This window comes from Alternaria arbusti (genome assembly GCF_024043155.1).
Source record: "Alternaria arbusti strain BMP 1465 chromosome Unknown scaffold_8, whole genome shotgun sequence".
NCBI lineage: Eukaryota > Fungi > Ascomycota > Dothideomycetes > Pleosporales > Pleosporaceae > Alternaria > Alternaria arbusti.
In genome coordinates, this window is record NW_026249948.1 from 1,592,373 (window position 1) to 1,617,309 (window position 24,937).

The 24,937-nt window shown below is 54.0% G+C and overlaps 9 protein-coding genes across 9 annotated transcripts; 2 read left to right on the forward strand and 7 right to left on the reverse strand.

Annotated features, from left to right (window-relative positions):
* Positions 1-444: 444 nt before the first annotated feature.
* On the reverse strand, positions 445-1,238 carry J4E86_006920 (uncharacterized protein; the record flags this gene model as incomplete). The annotated part of the gene is made up of 2 exons (XM_051447442.1): positions 445-465; positions 513-1,238. The coding sequence occupies 2 exons, from the start codon at positions 1,236-1,238 to the stop codon at positions 445-447; spliced, it is 747 nt and encodes a 248-aa protein (XP_051301927.1).
* A 186-nt stretch (positions 1,239-1,424) lies between these two features.
* J4E86_006921 (uncharacterized protein) lies at positions 1,425-9,533 on the reverse strand (the record flags this gene model as incomplete). Its single annotated transcript, XM_051447443.1, has 4 exons — positions 1,425-2,512; positions 2,567-3,286; positions 3,339-3,935; positions 4,361-9,533. 4 exons carry the CDS (start codon positions 9,531-9,533, stop codon positions 1,425-1,427), a joined length of 7,578 nt encoding a protein of 2,525 aa, XP_051301928.1.
* An 859-nt stretch (positions 9,534-10,392) lies between these two features.
* J4E86_006922 (uncharacterized protein) lies at positions 10,393-12,678 on the reverse strand (the record flags this gene model as incomplete). The annotated part of the gene is made up of 1 exon (XM_051447444.1): positions 10,393-12,678. One exon carries the CDS (start codon positions 12,676-12,678, stop codon positions 10,393-10,395), a length of 2,286 nt encoding a protein of 761 aa, XP_051301929.1.
* Positions 12,679-13,001: 323 nt separating this feature from the next.
* On the forward strand, positions 13,002-13,699 carry J4E86_006923 (uncharacterized protein; the record flags this gene model as incomplete). The annotated part of the gene is made up of 2 exons (XM_051447445.1): positions 13,002-13,089; positions 13,176-13,699. The coding sequence occupies 2 exons, from the start codon at positions 13,002-13,004 to the stop codon at positions 13,697-13,699; spliced, it is 612 nt and encodes a 203-aa protein (XP_051301930.1).
* A 179-nt stretch (positions 13,700-13,878) lies between these two features.
* J4E86_006924 (uncharacterized protein) lies at positions 13,879-15,412 on the reverse strand (the record flags this gene model as incomplete). The annotated part of the gene is made up of 2 exons (XM_051447446.1): positions 13,879-15,203; positions 15,253-15,412. 2 exons carry the CDS (start codon positions 15,410-15,412, stop codon positions 13,879-13,881), a joined length of 1,485 nt encoding a protein of 494 aa, XP_051301931.1.
* A 501-nt stretch (positions 15,413-15,913) lies between these two features.
* Positions 15,914-16,453, forward strand: J4E86_006925 (uncharacterized protein; the record flags this gene model as incomplete). Its single annotated transcript, XM_051447447.1, has 1 exon — positions 15,914-16,453. One exon carries the CDS (start codon positions 15,914-15,916, stop codon positions 16,451-16,453), a length of 540 nt encoding a protein of 179 aa, XP_051301932.1.
* A 1,613-nt stretch (positions 16,454-18,066) lies between these two features.
* Positions 18,067-18,723, reverse strand: J4E86_006926 (uncharacterized protein; the record flags this gene model as incomplete). Its single annotated transcript, XM_051447448.1, has 1 exon — positions 18,067-18,723. One exon carries the CDS (start codon positions 18,721-18,723, stop codon positions 18,067-18,069), a length of 657 nt encoding a protein of 218 aa, XP_051301933.1.
* A 1,281-nt stretch (positions 18,724-20,004) lies between these two features.
* Positions 20,005-21,994, reverse strand: J4E86_006927 (uncharacterized protein; the record flags this gene model as incomplete). Its single annotated transcript, XM_051447449.1, has 2 exons — positions 20,005-20,067; positions 20,123-21,994. The coding sequence occupies 2 exons, from the start codon at positions 21,992-21,994 to the stop codon at positions 20,005-20,007; spliced, it is 1,935 nt and encodes a 644-aa protein (XP_051301934.1).
* Positions 21,995-22,843: 849 nt separating this feature from the next.
* On the reverse strand, positions 22,844-23,879 carry J4E86_006928 (uncharacterized protein; the record flags this gene model as incomplete). The annotated part of the gene is made up of 2 exons (XM_051447450.1): positions 22,844-23,523; positions 23,573-23,879. The coding sequence occupies 2 exons, from the start codon at positions 23,877-23,879 to the stop codon at positions 22,844-22,846; spliced, it is 987 nt and encodes a 328-aa protein (XP_051301935.1).
* Positions 23,880-24,937: the final 1,058 nt, after the last annotated feature.

Consider the following 24,937-nt stretch of genomic DNA (forward strand, 5'->3'; position numbering starts at 1 on the left):
TGCATGCATTCAGCTTGATGTAGGCTCTAGGGTGTTTGGTTTTTCTCTTGTACGAGGTGGATACATCACCAAAATTACCAGGATTCACTTCTGCTGATCTCGCAAAGTAGGTCGAGGAGATGATAGATTACTGGAATCTGTGCGAAAGTATGGTAAACGTCACTACATTAATTCTAGGACGCGCAATGTCCCAATGTTTGCAATCATATGACATCAACCACGAAAGCCATCATCCATGCTATCACGCATCGCCCTTTTCACGTCCGCCCCAAAAACCAAATATCATACCTCCCCGTATAATTCGGTCTCGTCCTCGTAAGCAACGGTCTTGGAAACTCCAATCCCACCCACTGCTGCCAATTCGACCACCTCACCCCACACCCCAGCCTAAACACAACATTCTGCGGAAAAGGCTGCGGTTCAAACGCATGGTCCGACCACGTCTCAGCCATCTCGTCCAGAACCCTGTCGATATTGTACCAAGCGCTGTAGTATCCGGAGGTGGAGTCTACCCGTTTGCGAGCTATCTCGTGGGAGAAGCCTGCGATGGGGAATTTGGAAGTGCCGTTGGATATCTTCGGGTCTGCGGCATGGAGGAAGGTTTGGATCGAGGTATGGGGGTGGTGGGTGGCGAATGTTACGAGCTGGGCCATGCAAGGGTCGAAGAGGTGCGGCGAGAATGGACGCTGTCTGTATGCGATGCGCTCGTGGACGTGGATGCGACGGATGTCGTTGAGATACTCGCTGGCGATGTAGCTTGCGCATATGCTAGAAGCGGAGTCGGAGGTGTCTTTGCGGAGGGGGAAGATTAGTTCTGGACAGCGGGTCGGTGGTAAAGCGGATGTTTCTTCGTAGAGTTGTTTGCAGACGAATTTCATTTGGTTTAGGTCTATCCGTAGTTTTGTCGTTGGGTCGTCGAGGATCAGACGCTGATGTAGAACTCCGTTCCTGAGATATGGTGCCATGAGGATAGCTTCGTCCGTTTCGAGAACGTGGGCATAGACAATGTTGCGGAGCTCCCCTGGCAGCGAGAATAGCCGGAAGGGTCCTAGTAACTCATCTTGGGAGTTCTTGGGTTGGCCTGATGAAGCAGTTTCGGTGTTGGTTGCTGATGACACTGCGCAATTCGACTGGATGGGCATATATTGGTCTGAAGAGCCCATGAAATAAGGATAGCCGGCATACTCAAACAATGAGGTCAGCACGGGCCGGAATGCACGCAGTAGTAGAGAGCTCATGACTGCCAGACGTTGAGGTGGTGCGTTGAGAGAGAATATGCTTTGTCTTGCTGAGTGTAAGGGCTTATGAATATCTGGGAGTGCTCCGTAGCAAGCACCCAAGCCTTCTTCTGTGCACGAGCTCTGGAAAGGTCGGCGTACTTCTAGGCGACAGCACATATCCGATTTCAGCGCGATTCACTGCAATCACATCACCAAATCACCAGGATTCACTCCCTCGTCATTCGCCACAATCCCAACCTCCCTCTTGAACCGTGACAGCCATTTCGGGAAATCCGCAGGTGTCTGGTTCCACGGATCATCACCATCATACATTATCCATCGCGCTTGATGCTGGATCTCTTCATCGGATGGAACATGGCAATTTGGATTCTTCGGTGAAAGCGTCGACGCCGCCCATCTCCGCATGTCGCTGTCAAAGATTCGGTAAAAGTTGGTGTCGTCCGGTAGCAGCGATCGCAACCGGCCGTACATGTCCGTTTGCGCGGTAGACTCAGGCGAGAGTATGGGCTCTTCGGAGAAAGTGGGAAGCGTAGTGAAGTAGTCGTGGGTTTGCTTGGATGGACTTGCGGTCCCGAGAGCGGAAGTGGATGCTTCTTTGGGAGGCGAGGCTGGCCAGGAGAGGTCTAGTAATTCGCCCAAGCCATGATCTGCCGGTATGTTGGTGCATACGACATCAGAGATACCTGCGCGTTGCTTGAAGAGCGATATCCAATTCGTGCCCGAGTAGATCCCTTTGACAATCCAATTTGCGAAGACATCAGACGGCGTACTGGACTCCTGCTCCATGCGCCGAACGATCTGACATGCTTCGTGATGCAGTTGCGCATCGTCCAGTGCTTCACCCGTCGCCACGCGCTGGGTCACAAAACCACGAAGCTGCGCCTCTAGCGGACATTGCTCGAAGAGATGATCCTTGGCATTGATGCGTAGCGGGAAATGTCTGCTCTCGCGGGATGATCGAACTGGCTGAAACCTTGCGTGTTCAGTCAGCTCATGTGATGACATCATCAGGTCTCGTAGCCACGAAACCTCGTGGATATAGTTTGTATCTGGTCCGTGCATGACGGAAGTGGTTTCGGCTGCGAAAATGATGCGACATGCTTCTAGCTGCATCGCGTCGTTATCCGGCAAGTACCCGTGCTTGTCGAAATACCGTTGGATGAAGAACTCGATTTCCACTTTGAGCAGTTCGTATGCGTTTGGTGGAGTACCCCAGGATGGGTCGCTACCTTTCATGGGAATGAGAGTGCCTCTTTCCCAGTCGATTAGATCTGTCAGATGTCAGTATGCATACAACGTTAATGTTCGAGCCAAGGTCATCATACCAGGAGGAATAGCAGTCTCGACTAACGGTAAGACAGATGCATCAAAACCCCAATCACCTTGCCAACTAGCCATCGTAACACCAGACTTAAAATGATCGGCAAGATGATCAGTTCTCTCCAGCCAGGTGCTCATGGTAGTACCGCAAAATCCGCATCTTGATCTGACATCGGGTATAGGCAGCATCCAGCGCGCCATCGACCACTCCGAGAATTCGACACCATGCACTAAGCGCAGATGCTGGACGAGATGATCTTTCCGGTGGAAGGTGCGTTCTTGCAAGCTTCTCTCTTGACATGCAGAGTAGTGGTGCGCTTCGATATGCTTGTCATCTGGTCGCACCTCGCCGCAGAAGACGCAGCATTGCTCTCCGATGGACTCCTTCGTAGTGCGAGAGCCTTGAAGTGCGCAGATCCATCTCTCCAGCGGTAGATGAAGCGACTTCTCGTGACGCTGCCAATCGTACTTAGTCTTGAAGACCTCAGTGCAGAAAGTGCATTGATACGGCATACCGATGGGTGCGGTCCTCTCCGTATCAAGACGCCGGCGTCGAGTGGCCCGCTTCTTGCGCGGTGCGCGGCGTACTTTGAGAGATGTTTGCGACCCTGATGAGCAATGACCCGAGAATTCACTCGATTGCGACGTTCTTGCACTGCTTGCCGAGGACATGGCGTAAGGTGATTGCCAGGGTTGATGATACGCGAAGTCCCCAGCATCTTCATCTACTAGCGGTCAGCATAAGAACCTCATTGCATTGGATAGTTAGTCACTCACGCGACGTCGAAGCCATCGCACGCGCAATGTCGCCAACAGCAGCAGGTTCATGCTCTGGTGGCGATTCCACCCAACGCTGCATAGGGTCCTTGTGATTCGACGCCATCCTGACAGCAGGCGTACCAGGCCTTGGGATGATATCAACCGGAGAAGAAGGCGGGTTCTTGACTTGCGGCGAAGTTGGGCGCACACTTTGCACCTTGCCACGCCGACGGGCATTCGCAAACCAATTTGTCAGTTGCGCTTTGTTCAATCCTGTACGATCTTGAAGTGCCATCATCTCGCCCTCACTAGGATACGGGTGCTTTTGATGAACAGTAAGCCAGTCTTTGAGCGTACGGATGACTTCTCTGGAGAAGCGACTGCCAAGCTTAGGTCTGGATATCGATGCGCTTGGCGTGAAGGGCGACGACGAAGCGGTGGAATTATTCGAAAGATCCAGAAGTGACGGATCCATCATCCAGGTCTCATTGTACTGATTCGGTGCTGCGTTCGAGGCCCCCAGGGCTTCCGACAAGCCGGCGAAGCTGCCATCGTCTAGGGCGTGGTCTGTGGCGAACTGGCTGTTCTGAAACGCGAAGAAAGCATCGAGATCAGCTGGACTATCCATTCCGATGGTCACACAAACGTCGCGAAACATGGAGGGAGAGAGAGTTTGCGGGGTAGGAGGGTTGGTTCACTGGGACGCGCTAGATCGTGTTCGTGCTAACCGAAGAAGGGAAAGCGCGCATGTCAAGTACGCCTTACTGACACGCTTACCGGGCCAGAATCCTCCAAGTCACGTCAACGTAGGGAAGAGCTAAATGGATTTGCAGCCTGAATTGACACGAAGACATGCAAAGTAGTTGACCCAACTTCGATGTAGGCTCCAGACTTATCTCACACAATGACAAGATGGAGGGAACGTTATTTCATTCCTCTACTTATTCAACTACCTGGTGTCCAAAGAAGCTACGTTCGCCTCCGAATCACGTCCAAAAAGACTCGCGGTCAGCCTTAAGCCTACCACTGATTCGTCTCACATTTGACGCTCTTGAACCTGTTCTCCACGCTCAAGTCATCAACCCACTGCTCTCCACCCCTAGAATCAATGCTCATGGGCGACTTGTCCTCTCCACCTCCACAGCCAAAGTCGCGGTACCACTTACAGTACGCGCCGCCATACTGGATAATCGAGAGTGGGCCCTGATCCGCAGGAGCAAAGTTGGCGCATTGCTGAATAGCGTTGATGGCGTTGTCGGTGCAGAACTGGTAGTGCGCTTGGTGGCAGACTGTTGTTGAGCCTGGGGGCCAGTCGCGCTTAGTGATCTCATTCTCAGTCGCGCCAGCAGCCCGGCACTCCACGCTCGCGACCACATTGGTCTTCACTCCAAAGGTAGTGTGTTCCGTGGGAGGCGATACGTGCTGCCAAGCTTCGTCGCCGTCCCAGCAGCCGGGCTCAAGGTAATACATGCACCATGTACCCTTGCCTTGCATGATGAAGTTGGACTTGTGGGCGACCTGGGGCGGGAAATCCATGCACTTGTTCGGGGCGTTGATGAACCAGCAGCCGGAGGCCGGGTCTTCGGAGCAGGCGAAAACTTCGCCTACTCGGATGGCTCTAGGAAGTGTCCATGCAGGTGTTGGTTGCGTGGAGGGAGAGTCGCGCTTGGTGATATCGTCGGCGTAGATGGGCCTGTCCACGGCGGTGACCTTTTCGATAGCATGGTCGTGGGGAATGACTTCCAGCTCAGATGTCACACCGGGACCTCCGCACACCACACTCGCGAGATCCTTGAAGAAGGTCCCAATAAATGCAGTCGGATTTCCTGGCGCCGATGTGTGATGGAAAACCTCATCACTATCCTTGCACCCAGGCTTGTTGTAGTACCAACAATACGTCGCCTTGGCCTGCTCGAGGATCATGACGTTGTGGGCGGTGTTCGTAGGGAATTCTAAGCAATCGTTGAGTGCATCCATGATCCGGCAGCTATCGGTTTGCTCATAAGAGCAGGTGAATAGATCGCCGACTGGGAGGTCCACGGGGCTATATCCGTCCCTGGGGTATTGGATCTGGGTATTGGTTAAGTCGGTAGCTAGATCCGGTGTGTTGGCTGCAGAGGTCGCGGAAGTGATGAGAGCTACATTGGACCGTGAACCTTCCTCTCGCGCAATGATCTCAGCGGGAGGCTGAGTACGCATACAAATGACATGAGTAAGGCTCTTGCCAATCTCCGAGGGTACGTAATGGACATTCCCACGCCCCTGGCCCGACGCAACAAGGAAGGTAGGACCCTTAGAAACATCACAGCCGTCCTTGTAGAACGAGCAGGAAACATTGCGGGGTACAGCCACAGCGACCAGATCATGCGCAACAGAGTCGCCAAGCGTAACGCACCTCTTGGCGTCTTCATCGTAGATACCAAGCTGGGAGGCGGTGCTGAATAGAAAGGCCATGGCTCCAGGGTCGGCCATCGAAGTGTCTAGTGCTTCTCGCGCAATGATCGTAGCCTGAGGCTTGGTACGCATACACATGAAATTAGTAAGCTGCTTGCCAATATCTGACGGCACTTTGGGAACGGCGTCGCCCTTGTTCGAGTGAACCTGGTACAGAGGGCCCTTGGACATATCGCAGCTGTTCGCCCAGAACCTGCAGAGGACGTTCTCGTGTACAGCCACGGCGATGAGATCATGCGCAATGGAGTCGCCAAGTGGGATGCAGCTGTTGGCGTCTGTATCGTAGATACCAAACATGGCAGTACTGCTGAATACGTAGGCGATGGAGGGACCGTCATTTTGTAAAGTCATCAGAGCCGTGCTGTCGACAATCGGTGATGTATCCGCTCGCGCATCGATGATAGGTGTAGTAGCCGCCCACGCATCGATTTCAGCATCAAGAGTGTGCTTCTTTCCGCAAGCGACGTGTGAGATGTCGCGACCAGTATACCCCGGGATATCCACATGCAAGGTACCGGGCCCAACATTCGAAGCGCGGAAAATCGGGAACTTGGCTATATTGCAGGCATTGGTGTAAAACACGCAGAGAATGCCGGCTTCTAGCTGTACTCCGACAACGTCATTAGCCACATGCTTGCTGAGCGCAACGCAATCCGCATCGTTGTCGTCATAGATATACAAGTCGGCTGTATCGCCGAAGACTCGGGCCATCTTCGTCTTCTGGGCTGTGGTTTGGAGGGATGTATCATCCGCTCGCGCTTTGACGTTGGCCCAACCGTCTTTCTTCCCGCAAAGGACGTGGGTAATCCTCTTGCCAAGGTCCGCTGGCACGTCTCGAGTGGTGAACTGTTCCTTGTCGCTCGAAATAGTGAAGACGGGGTATTTGGCTGTGCATTCGTTGTCGTAGAATACGCAGAGAGTATGAGCTCCAAGAGTCGCACTAGTAACACTGTTGGAAACACGATCTCTTAACATAACGCAGGCTCGGCCGTTTTCCCTGAGGATAGCCATACGGCTCGTGCTGCTGAAGATTCTCGCAAGGGTTCCCGAATATGCCGTTGTAGCATCCGCTCGCGCTTCGACGTTGGCCCAACCGTCTTTCTTCCCGCAAAGGACGTGGGTGATCTTCCATCTAGCATCCGCTGGCATGTCTCGAGTGGTGGACTGCTCCTTGTCGGTCGAAATGGTGAAGACGGGGTATTTGGCTAGGGTGCAATCGTTGTCGTAGAAAATGCAGAGAGTGTGAGCTCCAACAGTTACCTTGGTAACATCACGGGAAATATAGTCTCCTAACCCAGCGCAGACTCGGTCGTCGCCTTGCGTGTGGAGATCCGTGTAGCTTATGCTGCTGAAGATTCTCGCAAGGAGGTCCGAAGATGCCGTTGTAGCATCCGCTCGTGTCTCGATCGCAGCATGGGTTTTCTTCCCACAGATGACGTGGGTAATTTGTTTGCCAATCTCCGATGGCACGTCGCGACTGACAAATGGCTCCCAGGTGGTCGAAACGGTGAAGACGGGGTACTTAGCTAGACTGCAATCGTTGTCGTAGAACACGCAGAGAGTTTTAGCCCCGATGTTTACCTTGATAACATCACGAGAGAAAGGGTCGCTGAACTTGAGGCAGGATCTGTCGCGGTCGTTCATGATAGCAAAGTCGCTTGTGTGGCTGAAGATCCTCGCTATGTACTCCCACAACGTCGTTGTTTCGGAAGCGGCCGCCGGGCTCGCTTCGAGAGATACAACATCCGCTCGCGCATCGATCTCATTGTGTGGGGCAGTCGAAGGCCCGCAGACAGCGTGGGTGATTTTCTTGCTGACATCCGATGGCACAGGAACTTTGGTATAGGGGGCCTCGCTCTTTGCAGTGAAGAGAGGCTTAATAACAGTAAAGCAGCCGCTCTCGTAGAACCTGCAGAGGGTATGATCGACCAAGGCTGCGTGCGTCAAATGACGAGATACCGTGTCCGGGAGTTTGATGCAGAGCCCAGCGAAGTTCTCTTGATACTCAAAGGCGTAGCCGGTATCGCTGATGAGTCGCGCGATGAGCCCGGACGGTTCCTCGACCGCGAAAGATGGCGCCTCGAGAGACGTATCCGCTACTCGAGCTTCGAGCGCAGGAACATCGCCCAGCTGGTGGTCGCCCTTGTGACACCAAACATATTTGAACCTAGTCCCGTACTTCGCATCGATCTTGAAGAGGCGTTGCTTATCCAGAGTTTGAGCGGTGTAAATGGGTTCGCCTTTGCAGTCTGAGTGGCGGTCGTTGTAGAACCTACACCTCAGACCTGGATCTTGAATGAAAGAATCGACGTTATACGCGATATCGCTGTTGAGCTTCAGACAGTTACCCAAGAGCTTGTTGAGCATGAGTTGGCCAACGCCATGGCTGCAGACAACCAAGTATTGGTTGTCCGGGGACGGGTTCATGCAGGCCCAGTCTGGTGAGAAGTTGGTGTCTGTAGCGACCATGATTTCCGAAGAGGAAGGAACATCGACCTCTCGAGCTTCAATCCCACCAACGTCCCTGCGCCACTGACCAATCTTGCACATAACATACTTGATCCGGTTTCCAGCATCGGGTGGAATCGTAAAGCTCTCCTCTTTCTCGTACGTAATGGAGGTCCCTTCGATGTTGCCATTGCACTCGTTGCTGTCGTCGTAGTACTTGCACTGAATGCGCGCATTCTGAGTCACAGTTTCGACGTGGTACCCAACGTTATCGGTCAGCGACACACACGCGTTCATCCAATTGTTAGGGATGTTGTTGGCGTTGCCACCGCCGCAGATGGACAGGAAGTAGTGGCTCGCATCGGGGTTCATACAGGCGGAGGAAGATGCAACACCCCTGCGCCACTGACCCTGCTTGCACATGACATACTTGAGCCGGTTTCCGACCTGGGGTGGATACGAAAAGATCTCGATGTCTCTTGAAGTATTGGAAGAGTACGCTTTGAAGTCGCTATTGCACTCGTTACTGTCGTCATAATACTTGCACATGATGTGCGCGTTCTGAATAACAGTGCCGACGTGGTGCCCAACGGTATCGGACAGCCGCACACACGCGTTCATCCAATTGTTGGGAATCCAGTTGGCGTTGCCACCGCCGCAGACGATCAAGAAGTACTTGTCCGACCCGGGGTTCATACAGGGGGATGGGTACCAAGATGAAGTGTCTTCGGGTTTGGTGGGGATCGCGTCGTGGGCGTCGTGGATGGGGAGAGCGCTATCGTCCTCGGCGTACTTGATATCTTCCGCTCCAAGAACAAAAGGAGCATCGTCCAGAAGAGCATCATCAGCTCTACCCTCGATCTCACCAGAATCCTCACGCGGTGGCGCCTTATCACACCTGACATACTTGATCTGCTTGCCAATTGCCGACGGGATCCGGAAATGGTGGGTAAGGGTAGCGACGACGTAGTCGCTGTTGCAGTAGTCGCTGTCGTCGTAGAATCTGCACATGAGACCAGGGTCTTGAACCGTAATTGTGACTTCATGCGCGACGCCGGCGGTAAGTAGTCCGCAGACGCCGAGCCAGGTCTTAGGCCTGGTGCTCGTGTTGGTGTGGTTGCCGCAGATAGCCGCGAGCCACATGTCTGGCTGTTGTCCCATATTGCATTCGGGAGCAACATACTCGAGGTCGGTGACGTCGGCGGGTTGGGAGGTCGGGATGAGGGAGACGGCAGTGGACTCGGGAGTAGGAGCGGCGAAGGCAAGACCAGCGAGGCCGATCAAGCCAGCGACGAGATAGTGAGCGCGCATGATGACTGCTTAACACGATGTTAAAAATCTCACTCTACCAGCGCAGACGATGAAATTACTTACCTTTGTCCAGCCAATCGCTCTTGACAGACCGACGCGGTCGCTAGTGAGGTCGATAGATGTAGTAGCGATTGGAGAGCTTCCGCGCAGATGATGGGGCGGCTTTTGCGGCCAGAAAGAGAGGAAGAGAGTTGGATTGATAGGGCAGGTAGGTGGGTGGAAGAGAGGAGACAGGAGGTGACGGGTGGAGGATTTTATCCCTAGTAAGAGAGCGGTGGGAAGGCGCTCGAAGGCCAGGCGGGCGACAAATGGATACCCAGTCAGTGAGGGGTGAGCGGGAGAGAGAAAGCAGGAGGTGAGGGGTGGGAGATTTTGTGTATCGCAAGAGAGCGGTGGAATAGCGCTCCGGGCGACAAACGGAGCGCCAGCGAGTGAAAAGTAAGAGAGGCGAGACCCTGACGAACGAAGACGAAAACGAGGTGTGCTTGGCCGAATGGAATGTTTTGATCAAGGCGCAAAGCGCATGGCCTAAGACCTTTTGCAATCGGAATACGGCGGTTGACCGTAATCCTATAGTACCCTCAATGTCGATGTCCGAGTCGTGGCGTGCTTACCATATTCCTCCATTCCGCGCCGCTCTACGGGTCAAGGTCGCGATTAATGTTATACTGGCGATACCCAAACCCATCCATCGTAACCCAATGACCCAGCGCCTCCATCTCAGCCCACACCTTGGGATAATGCTGCTTGATCCAAGCCTCGACACGAGTTTGCCTCTCAATATTAGCCGTGCAGTTGAACCAGCTACCTAGACTAATCGATCGTTAGTAAAGTCGGCGGGTACAATATGTAAGAGAAATCAAACATACATCTGCAAATCAGGAGTAAACCCATACTCCTCCTCCACAGATTCCACAAGCGCCAACGCCTCATCATGGTTATGATTCCGCGCAATAGCGCACATGTACGCTGTCCAAATATTCTTGTCAATCTCGACATCCTGGTCTTTCAAGCGCTTCCAGATGGATTTGGCGTGTTCGGAGCCAAAGTGCATGCCTTCGCTTGATCGGAAGGCGATGGCGAGACTGTTGTATGTGGGACCCTCTTTTGAATTGCAGATCTCGCGCCAGAAGGAAAGGGCTTTGCGGTTTTCTCCAGTGGCAGCGTACGCGAGCATGAGTGAGTTGCGGAGTTTGGTGTCCATCTCCACGTTTAGGTCGAGCTTCAGTTGGTTGTGTGCCAGTTCGAGGGACTCGGCATCTTGGCAGCGGGCGAAGCCAGTGAAGGCTGTGACGTAGACGTCTCTTGTCGCGGTGTGAGTCGGGCTAACGTGGTTGCGCATGTGGAAGAAGACGTGGCAGGCCATGTCAGAACGGTTCCTGGCGAAGAAGCCGTTCATAATTGGTATCCGGTCCTCTCTGGGCGTCTCGACAAACACGTTGCGCAAAATTTGGTAGCCATCCCAAGCATCTGCGGTGCTAGTCTCGCCATCCAGAATGAACATGGAAAGCGCCTTCTGGATGATCGTCCGCTGTTCTGGTGAGTATTGATGAGCGTGCACTTGGAGAAGATCCATGGCGTCGTGGATCTCGCCCCTACGAAGATGCAACAGCGTCAGGGCTGCGACAGTTTCCGGGGTGAAGCTGGCCTTGCGCTCGTGCAGGTCGTCCACCATGGCCATCAGCTCATCGAAATGATGCTGTTTGGATACGCAGAGTGCTTGGATCAGCTGGTTGATGACTGCGACACTGCGCTCGTCCCCAGAAAAGCTACCCTGCAGGTTGAAGTAGGCAGATCTGGCTCCATCGAGGTCGCCGACAGAGATGCGGTATTGCATCTGCATCGTATAAGTTGTCTCGTCGGGATGAATGCCAAACTTCTCTCCCAGTACAATATAGCGCTCCGCCAGGTACGGATCCTGCTTAGACATGCAATGCTCTACCAACGCATTGATGGTCTCGGTATCTGGGCGGATTACAGGGACTTTAGGATCCTTTTGTCGTGCTTCGTCATTTCTGCGAATCAGTACGTTGATCATCCGAGCGATCTCATCGGGGCCTTTGCCGATAGCAGCAGACCAGAGGAAGATTGCATCCCACTCGGGTTTCGAGGGCATGTCAACCTTGAGCATGCTCGCTACCACCTGTTGGCCGTAGGTAAGATCGCCTGCTGCGGCGCAGGCCTTTAGCAGAGCAGAGCTGGTGCCGCCTGATGGCTGCGTAACCTGGTGGCCGACTTTGGTGTGAACGGGTTGCGAGTACCAAGATTTGGCTCGTTCCAGATCTCCACGCTCAGCGTAGAATGCTACTAGTTTATTTTGCGCAGGCCTGGTCAATGGAACTGAGGCTTCTGTGAAAGCATCCACCGTTTTCGAGACCTCGGTCAGACTGTTCTCCCGGATGCTTCCTCCAAGCACTGTGTTCCAGCTAGAGACCACGGCGCCACGTATCAAGGCATTCGCTGTCTTGTCGTATTTGAACGCGTTGATCGCGATATCCCTTGCTTCAGTAGCCGCACCAAACGCGGATAGAAGTTGGATACGCCTCGAGTCGATGTACATCTTAAAGGGGACCTTTAATTCCTTCGTCTTCTTCTCTCCAGCTTTCTCGAGCTCTTGCTCCTCGGATTTTGCCAGCTCATCGACCAGGAGCCGCCCAAAGACCATATGCGCTTTCCCTAAAATTTCCGGTCGCTTCGAGGTGTCCAGTAGTTTCTCCAGAATATTGTCGAGGTCTTGCCGATATAGACATGGCTTCCCGTCTTCTCTTGGGTTCTCTAGCAGATATTTGAGAGCTTCAATCGCGGTCCCCACATGCCAGTCCTCAAACGTCCCTTTTCTTTGCGCAAAGAATTCCTTGATCGCATCCGCAACATCCTTCGGTGCCGGCGGCCTGAGGTCATTCGCCCGCTTATACGAAACCTCAGCCATTGTATTCAGACCCGGCGGCGCTTCTGCAGGCTTGAGCTTCCGCTTTTGCTTGAACAGCTCCCCAAAGAAAGTCCGCCGTTGCGTCTGGGGAAGTAATCGGGCGCCATGCTGGGTGATGACGCGGGGTCGGACGGCTCGGTAGCGGCATCCTCGGTATAGCAGAGGCTCGTTGGCGATGATGTTGCGGAAGACGACGCGGGTCAGATGCGAGGGCATGGCGGCGGCGACGTTCGCTAAGCGCAGGACAAAAGTGTGGTGACGTAGGTTGGGCGTGCAATTGGCGCACGGTGGGAAGGGTATCTAGGCGAAGAAGGCGTCCATGGGGCAGAGGAAGGCGCACAAACGGTATATACACGAAAAAGACGGGATGGAAGCGGGATCCAGTGGCGGCGACGGAGAGTGAGGGGAGCAATTGCGGGAGCTCCTGCCTGCTGTGAAATCCAATTGCGCTAAGAAAGTCAACTTCCGACCGCCGAGGCCGCATCTCGAAAAGTCACGACGGCAGCGACGACGACGCCAACACCACCACAGCCACCAACATGTCGATAACACGGTTACCACTGCGGCCACTGCCATCCATAAGCACGACATGCATGCGCTACTTCTCCACCGGGTCCCATAAGCAAGGTGCGCCCAATTCCCCTCCCATAAACACGACCCCATCTTCCAACGGCCCTCCTCCACCACACCTCCCACCCTCTAACCACGCCCAGGCCCCCAAGACGGCATCCTCGACATCCTCGCCAGCAGCACCGCCGCCGCCCGCCCACCCCCAAACACAAACACCGCGCGCCCGCGCACCGGCCCCTCCCTCACAGGCATGGCCTCAACCATGGGCCTCTCCGCCAACATGCCACGCGAAGTCCTCGAATCCGACCGCGCGGCGCAATACCAACGGCAAATCTACCGAAAATGGCAACCCGGCGACGTGTACGCCCCCCACGACCTCTCCGGCACCGAGCAAAAGAAGTGGAAGTACGGGCGCAAGAAGCCGCAGCAAGACGCGTTTGATGTGCTGGGCATAAATCCGATATTGGAGTATAAGAACTTTACCATGATGAGCGAGTATATGACGGAGATGGGGAGGGTTAAGCATAGCAAGGATACGGGGCTTAGGCCGAAGAATCAGAGGAAGGTTGCGAAGGCGATTCGGAGGGCGATTGGCTTGGGGTTGATGCCGAGTGTGCATCGGCATCCGTTGGTGTTGAAGAAGAGTAGTCCGTCGAGGTTTTTGTAAGAGGGACAGGGGGTTGTATGATAGAGGGAAATTTGATGTGTATGTTTGATATTTCAAGACGAATGATGGGAATGTGGTATTCAATAAGCTCATCTTCATCCGCAGTGGAAGAGATTGAATAGATATACAAAACCGTAAGATGCCAAACGAAGCGAAGAGCAACAATCTCCCTACCCCAACTAATACCCCGTCTCATTCTTTCCCTGCTTCTCAATCCACAAGCTTATCATCTTCTGCTGCGCATGCACAATCTCCATCGCATGATCCTCATCATAAAGATCATACCACCCCGGACTCTCATGCGGCGGATCCCCTGCCCAAACCATCCCAAACTCATTCGCCTTCTGCGTCTCCGGCCTCCAAATCCCGCCATACGCCCACGGACTCGTCCCAACATACGCACCCCCATTCCTAAACTCATCCATAACCGCTCCGATAATCGTCGTGAAATAAGCATCTTTGTGCGTCGTGCTTGCATCACTCAGATAAGGGTATTCCTTGTCTTCATTCACCCAATTATCTCTTGCCATGCCGAATTCCTCCAGAAAAACTGGTTTACCAATGTCAATGGCCCATTGACTGCTGTTCTTCATAAAGTCACGCGCGAAGTCCTGGGCAGCGACTAGATTCGCGTCGCTGGCGTTGTACATGTCATAGACGCCCCAGTTCTGGACCCAGCAATGGGTCGTCGCGTAGTCGACCGTGGAGAAGTTGTGCACGCGCTTGAAGTAGTATTCGCCTTGTTTGCTTTCCAGACCGACGCTGATGAGCTGCTTGGGGGCGAGGGACCGGATGTAGGCGGAGATGCGGTCGACCCAGGGGAAGAGCAGGTCGTTGGGGTTGGGCTCGAGGAAGATGTTGTAGGGGCCTGTGTAGCCGAGTTGGTCTGAGGGCTGGGGTTCGTTGGCGAGTTGCCAGGTCATGATTGTTGGGTCTTCGGTGTAGAGGCGGCCTGTGACGGTGTTGCGTCGGGACATGACCGTCTTGATGTGGTCTTTGTACCATTGCTCGGCTTGCGTGTTGTTGTAGATGAGGTTGGCGAAGGAAGTGAAATCGTCGTATGGAGCTGCGTTGACGCCTTCGACAGTGTAGTTTCCCCATCCCGTGCCAGGGGTTTCGCGCTGGGGCGGTGCAGTCTGGTTCCAGCTTGATGGATACGGGATCGCAGTGTTGTTGTTTGCCCATGATACGTACTGGGCAAATCCACCGCTCCACTGCCACTCGTTGTTGAGCGTCATGGTGGCGCGCATGCCGCGTTTCGACATCTCAGCAAGACAGATATCAAGTCCCTCGAAGACGTCCTCGTTGTACTGGCCGGGTGACTCCATGAGCGCTGGGTTCATCCTGAAGGGCTGGGGTGTTGGTGCCCCTTCTGAAGCAGCCATGATGCGGAGGTGGTTTATGCCTTTCGCAGCCATCTGATCGAGCTCTGTAACCAAACGCGAGTAGTTGCCGCCTGCTTTTGGACCTGCGGCAAGATTCATGCATGCCCAGTAGTTGATGCCTTGAATAAATTAGCCCACAACTTCTAGGGGATAGAAAGATGTCCTTACCAGTAAGATAGTACAATCCATCGCCATTATACAGCCTCAATCCATCCACATAGACAAAGTCGCCGTCCGCAATCGCACTTCCATTATGGCTCTCACCCCCTCTCGGCAGCACAGAGCCCGCAGCCAACGAAGCGAACAACACCTGAGTCGCGACTTTCATCTCGACAATCCAAGGATAAAAATATGGCTTGAACAAGCCATCACCAAAGGCTCACATCAAAGCTTATATATCCATCCGCCTATCCCGAAGCCGCGGTCCGACTATGCATACCACGTCCCCAAGTGCCGGTTGACATCATATGCGGAGCAAGAACACCCCGACAATGCTACCTTCTCCATCGGAGTGGAGATCGTCGCTGTGCGATTGAGCGAGGTGTGATAGTTCTTCCGCATGTCAACGCATGGTACACACGCGTATAGAATGGTAGTGACGAAATGGCTCGGAGTGTGGATCTCCGTTGTAGCGTTGGAGTAGTGTGCTGATTGAAGTGGGTCGCTGGCGTTGGAGACAGTTGCCAAGCCCCGAGGTGCCGACGTCTGTTAAAAATCCGTGCGCAAGCTGATGACCTTGATACCTCTGGCGCTGGCGCCGTGGTCCTATGTGTAATTCCACTCCGGCTGTCACGACCAATTCTTCAACAGTCACGACCAATCCTCCACCATGGACGACGACGAGAACGACGAGATCGCAGCGGCCATGGGCTTCGCTTCCTTCGGCGGAACAAAGAAACGCAAATTTGACCATGCCGCCTCGCCCAAAGCTGGACCTGATGCGAGCGGCGCCAACTCCACCAAACTGGGTGTCAGATCGAAGAAAGTCGCCAACGAAGACGAGATCAACCTTGACGACGCTGCATCCGACGCTGTATCCGACTTGACAAACCCCGCGCCGCAACCCCACCACAACGCGCCGGGTAAAGCAAAGAAGAGCCAACCCGCCGACTCCGGTCTCGCTGCCTTTCTAGCTCGCGGTCAGAACCTACCCGAGAAGCCGGCTGCCACCGAGAGCACATCAAACCTTGCCGTGTCGGGCGACCCAACCGCGGCAGAGATGGTATCATTCGGCGGTCCACCAATCTCCAAGGCCGAACTGAATGCACTTCGTCACGGCGTGAGAATGGAGAATGGAGATACGGCATACTTTCTACCGAGCTTTGTTGAGGATCCCTGGGCGAGGCTGGGAAAGGGTGTTAGTGGATGAGTTGGATCTGTCACCGGCTCTACGAACAGCGATGTGGAATGAACCTGGGGGGAAAGTCGGGTCATGGTCACCGCGCAGTCTTCCTCACACCCCTTCTGGTCTACCGCAATATCTCGCATAGATCCCCAAGCAGCAACAACGTCCTTCTCGTGATTGGCGATGCAAATGTAGCATTTCCTTATTCAACAGGAGTAAGGAAATGCTACACTTGCATCGCTAATTAAGAGAAGAGCGCAGCGCAATATCGACGTAGATGCGCAAGCAGCACAAACATCCTTCTCGTAGTTGGGAGAAGAGTATAGCGCGATATCTCGCCTGGATCCCCAACCGGCAAGAACATTTTTCTCTTGATTGGCGATGGGTGCGTGCATTGCACGTATCCTGTTGGATACGGATACGCGGAATGCACGCATCCATCGCCAATTGAGAGAAGAATGAGGGAAAGGTGTAGACTTCATTTGCATAAGAGAGAGGGCTCAAGAGGAAGAGGATGGGGAGGTGATGATGATTGCCTGCCTGCCTGCCTAGCGTGTCGGGTGTTGGACTGCGGAGGGAATGGGGACCTGGAAGGCTGGGGGTCTTTAAAGTGGTGATGCAGAAATTTGAGAAATCAAATTTCTGCATCACCACTTTAAAGACTTTTTTATGGCATTTCCATGAGCAGTCCATCAACACGGCAACGTATTCGTGATCTCCGGTCATTGTGGAGGGCTGAGACGGATTTGAGAGTATAGTAGAGAACGAAATAATACAAAAGTGTCTTAGGAGATGATAGCGCACACCCTGTAGGATGTGAAGCCTTTAAGTTCTTTACTTTAGTTCCCGGAACGCCTCCGCATCCGGGGCGGCCGATCGCAACAAGTATCGTGAGTCGTGGTGCGGCCTCGCTCTTGTGTGGCTTGCGTCCAGAACGCGTCCACACGTGCTTTCCAGGGGTCGCGCCAATCACCCGCTGCGCTACTCGCTCACCCTCATCAGCTTCATCGTGCGCAATGTCTTTTTCTTCATGATGGCTTTCTAGTCCTGTTTATGGTCTGATGTTACCGCCTGCCTAGTCGATATCCATCTGAGAAGGGAGCTCGATGAGTGCGCTTGTGGCTTTTCGGGAACGCCTGCGTGAGGCTATCGTGGGCTTCATGCAGGTACGCGGGCAAGCCACTTTGGCTCTAATGTTAGACTATTACTGCTATCTGGTGTGCACATACTCATCAGCTGAAAGATGAGTATATAGCTATGCGGCGCCCAACTCTTGTTAAGTCACTCGTCTCACTCTCTACGGGCACCTCACCAACAGTCATTCTTTCGCTCGTCGTCAATCTGTCGCTCCTTCTAATACAGCATAACCCTTAATTCCTAATCCCATCCACCATGCGCTGGACCCTCCTCCTCTCCCTTTCAGCAGCGATAACGCTTGCAGCTGGCAAAGTATCGACAAATGCGCGCTGCGGGAACGCGTACAATGCCTTGCCCGGCGGCATGACCTGCAAAGGCTCGAAGTGGGGTGATTGCTGCTCTCAATACGGCTATTGGTATGCCATGTAGCCTCGGTCTCGCAGACGATTGACTAATGTTTCATGCAGTGGAAAGACGAAAGACTACTGTGGAACTGGATGTCAGTCGTCGTTTGGTACTTGTAACGGCGTCGTCGCGCCAGCGCGTACTTCGACAGTGTCAAGCCGCATCAGTACATCTACCTCGACCAGAACAGCTCCGTCGACAGCACCTTCTGCTACTGGCACAAAGGTCAAGGTCACTACCAACGCTCGCTGTGGAACTTCGTATGGAGCATCTCCGGCGGGAATGACATGCTCAGGTGGGAAGTACGGCGACTGTTGCTCGCAGTACTCGTACTGCGGTAGCGGAAGCGCATACTGTGGAACGGGTTGCCAGGCTGGATTCGGAAAGTGCGATACTGTTGTGTCTTCTGCTAGGTCTTCGGCTTCCAGCTCGTCCAGCTCCAGCTCCAGCAGCGCTTCGTCCTCTAGTTCGACTCTACTTTCTACATCGACCAGCGAACCGATAGCCGGCACCGCTTCAAGCCCGTCGACTTCCATCTCCATCGGCGCTTCTTCTTCTACTCCAGCTGAATTCTCGACATCTACTAGCGAAACGACCACCAGCACCACCTCAAGCTCTTCATTGTCCAGCGACTCATCCACATCAACCTCTATGTCGATTCCATCAAGCGAGTCATCTGACATTTCGGTAACTTCCGCGACAGCAACCTCTACGACCACTTCGTCAACACCCTCACCGTCCTCGTCCGCCATCAAAATCTGTGGCGTCGAAGGAACCAATACTGTTGGCATCCAGATCCTCAACTCCTCACCATTCACAACCGCTGAGGACTGCCTATCGAAATGTCGCGCCGAGAGCACATGCGCTAGCTTCATACATTGGCAGAGCTCATGCCTTCTAACCAAAGTATCCTTCACTGCTGAAAACATTACTCCTCGGCCAGGCACTGGTGTAACGTTCTACAACCGCGATTGCGAGACCAGCTCCCCGACAACCACTGTAGCAACAGTCTCTAGCTCGTCGTCAACACCCTCATCCTCTCCATCTTCCGCTGAACTCTGTGGCGTGGAGGGCTTCGACACCGTCGATCTCTTAATCATAGCAAACTCGCCATTGACGACAGTCGATGACTGCCTAGCCAAGTGTCGTGCCGAGGACAGATGCGGCGGTTTCATCATTAACTCGTATCAATGCTATTTGACCCAGATACCCATCACCGCTACCAACATAACCCCTAGAGAAGGAACTGGTCTTACATACTACAACCGCGACTGTGGCACCAGCGCCCCAGCAACCACCGCCGCGCCTACAACACTAGCAACATCCACATCTACATCCACCACAACCACGACTCCAACCCCTACTCCCTCTGTCTGCGTCCCCGCGGCGCCAACAGTATCCTGTGTCAAATACCCAAACTGCCCACAATTCACCACTCCACTTTCCAACGCCTGCTCCGCCAACAACTCCCAATGCAAAGACAACTACTTTGTTCGCTGCGGGAACATCCCCGCCGCCGGTTCTCAAGTCATCCTCGCACTTGGCGGTGTCCCGAACGCAGACGTCTGCCGTCAACGGTGTGATGAGTTAAATAACTGCTCAGCATTTGCGTTCAAGTCTTCAAGCTGCATTCTATATAGCACAATCAATGGTTTCATCTCGGATTCTGCGACTACTTTTATTAGGATCTGTGCGAATAGTTGTGCTGGGCAGCCGGTTAAGAGGGGTGAGAATGAGAAGGGTGGTGACAAGTCTGTTAGTATTGCGAAGTGGACGCAGGGTAAGCATAGGGGATCTAAAGATACCTAAAGGTATATCATCGACATATAATAATCCGGTAGTTCCAAGACATTATACTTTCTGTTATCCCCTGTATCGAATTCACGCGTTCAATTTTCTAATACTCAATCTCCCAAATCCTCCACCATTCCCCATCCCATCCCATCCCCCACCTCCTCCACCATCCTCTCAAGAAAAAGCAACCCACCCCCCAAACCCCCACGCCTCAACCGCAAGCACAAACCCCGCAATCGCTATCCCACACCCGACTCTCTGGCTAAACTCCTTTCTTTCCAATTTCCCTTCGCCGGCACCAACTAGAATCCATGCTGCGGCTGCGAGGAGGCTGATAAGCAGGAGGATGCCCATGACGAGGAGGATCCGGGGGCGGGAGAGGGAGTATGTGAGGTGGAGTGTTGGGGGTTGGGGGGATTGTGGGTTGCGTCTGGCCCAGGATATCCACGTGTAGTTCTTTCGTCCGGTTTGGGGGTTCTTGTATAGGGACAGGAGGTCGTCTGAGGAAGGAGTTGCAGCGTGTCTGTTCTGTGGAGAGCGAAGCGCAGGATGAATCTCGCGATCCTCGTTGGCCTTTTCGCTGCCGTGATATCGCATACTTGTTCTTTCAACGTGTATCCCACTCAACGTCCTCGCGCTAAACGTCCTCCGGAACCAATTACCCGCCAACTCGCGATTCGCAGCTCTGAGCGCAAAAGCGAAAGCTTCGTCATCGAAGTCGGCGGAGCGCTCTTTCCTTTTCATCTTGGGGCTGTGATCCATTCTCTTCTCGCTGTTGCAGTTGCTGATGCTGCTCTTGGTATAGCTGTGTTTCGGCGTCCAAGACGAGGCGTACGTTGGAATGACGACTCTGGCCACCTTCTCTTCTCTGCCCGACAAACCATCCTGCTCCTCGTCCGCGTTACCACACGCGCATGCACACCTCCCCCTCCCCATACCCCACGTCCACCTCCTTAACCCAACCAAAACAACAACACCGTCGCCTTCCATACTCACCCCTCCCCTCTCACCTCCACCTCCACGTCCCCCCTCCTCACCACTACCCCTCACAACCCCCTGCGCACTCTCATTCCTCTCCCTCCGACTCCTCATATCATGTTCATCCCCATTTCCCGTTCCCGTCATAAGCCCAAGAACTTCCTTCCCCTTCCGATCATCATACGGGCTCTTCGGCTCATCTGCAAACGGAAACGCACTCGTACAGCACGAGTTCAACCTAGTGTAATCCTCCGTCGTGCGGTTCGAGAGCGAGAAGTTGAGGGCGGAGAGATGGGAATCTAGGATGCTAGCATGTTTTTGCGGGATGTAGCTAGCTTTTGGGATGAGGAGGTCGGGGTTTGTGATTGTGGTATTAGCGGTATTAGGGACGGAGAAGGGGTTGGGTGATTTGATGGCGGGGGAGTAGATTTGTGCGGTGCGGTGGCGGCTGGCTCTGTCGTCTTGGTCTCCATCGCCGGTTGATAGAGGGGAGAGGGTGACGTGTCGGTTGGCGGAGAAGGAGGTGGATTTGGGCCAGGAGGTTGTGGAGGCGGAGTGCAGGTATGTGCGACCTGCTGCGTTTGCTATGTCGCTACTGACTCTCGGGTCTATGCTTCTTGGGTCTGAACTCAAGGCTTCGAGGGCGCGCATGGTCATGACGTGGGCGTTTATGATGGAGTCTGCGAGGACGCTGTCGGATGTGCTGTTTGACGACGCGGTTCTTCTGTGTTCTCTGCCGAACGTTGGGCTTTGCGGTAGGGCTGTGATTGTATCCTCGAGAGGTCCTGATGTACTGAATGGTGCTGAATTGACCGATGCCATGAGCGGAGAGTTGGGCAAAGACATGTTGCTGCGTAACGAGTGTCTCGGCGAGTCGATACTGGACCTGATAGACCTGTTATCCACCAGGCGCACATTGTCCTTGTTCAGACGTGTCAGAGACATCTTTCGTGCGTGATTGGTTCCTCGACCAGAAGCTCGCTCATCGCCGGTTCCACTGTCATCAGTTCCAGAGCCAGAGACATCTGCAAGATCTGCGAGTCTGGGCAACGAGGTGATGGTGCTGCGTTGCCTATTCCTTCCGCGCTGCGCATTCTCAATATCGCCGTGAATGTCGTACAGAATGTCTCTCAGACCCGGCCCTTCGCTTGTAATCGGACTCTGCATCGTTTTGCTCATCCTGTCCTCCCATTCTGATTCCGAAGAGAAATCGTCGAAGAAGTCGGCACGGTGACCTAGCGCTTTCTGCATCGTTTCGCTGACGTCGGGATAGACTGATATTCGTCTCCTTTGTAAAGCTTCGACAACGCGCGGATATGCTGCCAGCGTAGGAGACAGTCTTTCGAAGGGGTGCTCGAGAAAGATGGGATGAGCCTTGTCTGATTCAGCGGTAGAAGACACAGGGTGCTGGATTAGGGGCGAAAACTTTGGCGCAACAGATCTCGAGATCGATGGCGTCCGGGTTCGCGCAGGCTCCATTGTCGTATCTCTCAACACCTCGATTCATCACCGAGGTTAATCTTCCCGCGTCATCAGGACATCCCGTCCACCTCTTAATAGTATCGACACGATAATCCCTGAAACACATACAGTACGAATACGGGAGATATAGACGAGGACAAAGGCGAAGCAAGGCATATTGACGCGGGGGGTGGTGGCGACTACCGGAGGATTGTATAGCAAACAAAGGCGGTATGCACCTAGTACTGCATGTCTACATCCGGCGCCTTACCAGGTCCATGACAGCGGTAGCGAGCGCAAGGCTTTTGTCATCTTGGCCGGCTTTTGGTTGGGCGGGAAGAGTGGACTGCGGATGCAACCGCATTCCGATGGGCCCTGGCTTGCACAGACCACACATGGCCGCCCAAAACCGGTACTTTGGACGTAGGAACGATGGGTATGTGAGAACAGTATCTATTGGCGAGTGGGACGAAGGGTGGAGTTCGCCCAGAAAGCCCCTTGCTCTATATCTAAGCGCGGAGGCGAAAACTAACAACGCCATATGCAATGCCACCAAATCGTTCGTGATCAACATGAGATAGACATGGAGTATGAAAGAAAAGCGAATCCGAAAATTGTAGGAGGACTGTGGCGAATCCCTTACTCGCCGTCGCGGTCGAACATCTTCGTCATTGCCTTTTGCGCAAGCTCTACACCGGCAAAGGTGGCTGCGTTGGCAGGCACTGCTCGTGCCATGGCTGGGCCAATACCAGGGAAGAAAGCCTTGAGACCACCGCTCGCGTGGATGCCCTTGATGGTTCCGCTGATTGTTGGTCGGCCTTCGGCACTTTGCAACCGCGACTTGATGGTGTCGACTGGGAAGACGGGTATCCACATGGCGATACCGGCAGCACCACCAGCAACCATGACGGCGCCCATACTCAGCGACCCCGGCTGACCGGTGACAGGGTCTTTGGGCGTGAGGCTACGCTTGACGGTCTCGTATGTCGCAAAGTAGAGAGCTGATCCAGGACCGTCACGCGCCAGTGTCATGGCAGAGCCGCGGTACACTGACTTGATGCCGCCCTCCTTGTAGAGCTGCTTGACCACATCCATGCCACCAGCGTATTTTGGCTTCTCGCCAGGCGCCAGGTTCTTTTGCCCCTGAATCTGCAGCAGCACCTTTACGCGCTCGAAGGGTGCGGTGATGATGGTCATGGGGATGGCGCTGAAGAAACCGGCGGCGGAGACCTGTGCGACGCTGAACTGGTTGTTCTCGACCTTGGATACGCTGGATACGAGTTGCTTGCCGAGATCATAGCCCCAGAAGGACACGGCGACTGTCAATGTCAGCCTTGGTTATTCATATACTGGTCCTCCTGTACTCACACATGGGTGTTACACCAACAAGCGGCGCAGAAACACCTGCATACAAGCCCCTGGCCAGTCCTTCCTTTGCGATGGTCTTCCGCACAACGTCCATAGCCCCGGTGTAGACGCCCTTCTCTGCCGTCTGCATGCGCACCTTGACCAGATCAAAGGGATGGCCGACCACAACAGCAAACACTCCACCCACACCTCCCGCTAGCAGCGCCCGCAGCGACTGCAGCGAAGACTTGGACGCTGCCTTGACATCTTCTTTCAGCTCAGCCGTGTTGGGCAGCTTCTCAATGACCGAATCCGCCGTGTTTGACATGGTGGGAGCTGTGGTGGGGTCGCGTGGGATAGACTGGCGCGCGTAGAATCCGGGTAGAGGCAGCAGAAGCAGATGCAAAGACCGAAGAACCCGTCTAGAGCAAGAAGATACCTACGCGACTGCTCCCACAATGCGATGAAGAGCGAAAATGCGTGGCTGATGTGGGCGAGAGCGGATTTGGGTTTCGCATGTGCAAGCTCCAGTGCTCCGGAGAGCTGGTGCTGGGCCTACGTCGGTCCAGCGTTCGGCTGTCCATATGCCGAGGCTGATCGGCGCCGAACAACCGCGCACCTTGTGTGGAAGCCATTGACTGAAGAACGTCATGTGAGGGGTGTGAAGCGCCAAGTCAGTCAAAACCACGGTGTTTGGTCAGTTGGAAGGAAGGAAGAAGCCTTGAAAGTGCAGAAGGAGCGATATGGCTTCACATACAGAAAGCTTGATCCTCCGGTCGAACGGCGCGAGAGTACACCATCGCAGCCAGTGGACGCGCGATGCTGGCATCGTCTGGCACGCATCTTGCTACTCTCGTCATTTTTAGGGACATCTACGCGTAGTACCAGTCTTCTCTATACCGAAGTTTTACTTTCTAGCCTTCCAAGGTTCTTTCAACATGTCTAGTCGGTTCCTCAATCACACTCGCACCTGTCATGAAAGCGCGAAAGAAAACACTAACAATCACAATCTTCATCACCCGCCCGACAGTCAAGCGCACGCGGTCTTTCTTCTTAGCAAACACATTTCATACATATATATCTGCCCCTACAGCATCTCTCTCTTCCCTCCCCTCACATCAACTACCATCATCAACACACATCTCTGGGGTGTGCAACACACCAGCGCTACAACCTGGACCGTGGGTCGCCCAAAGGGTTTACACGGTAGGAAGGGCCTGTAGCGGGAGGCTCTTGAAAGAGCCGGTTGGCAGAGCGGTGGGGCTGTTCAACATCGGGAGGTGAGGTATGACTTGTTTACCTTTCCCCATTTCCACCTGTTCCACTGAACATTTGGGACGGAGAGCTGACATGACACAGGTGTATGGTGACTACCCAAAGAGGAGT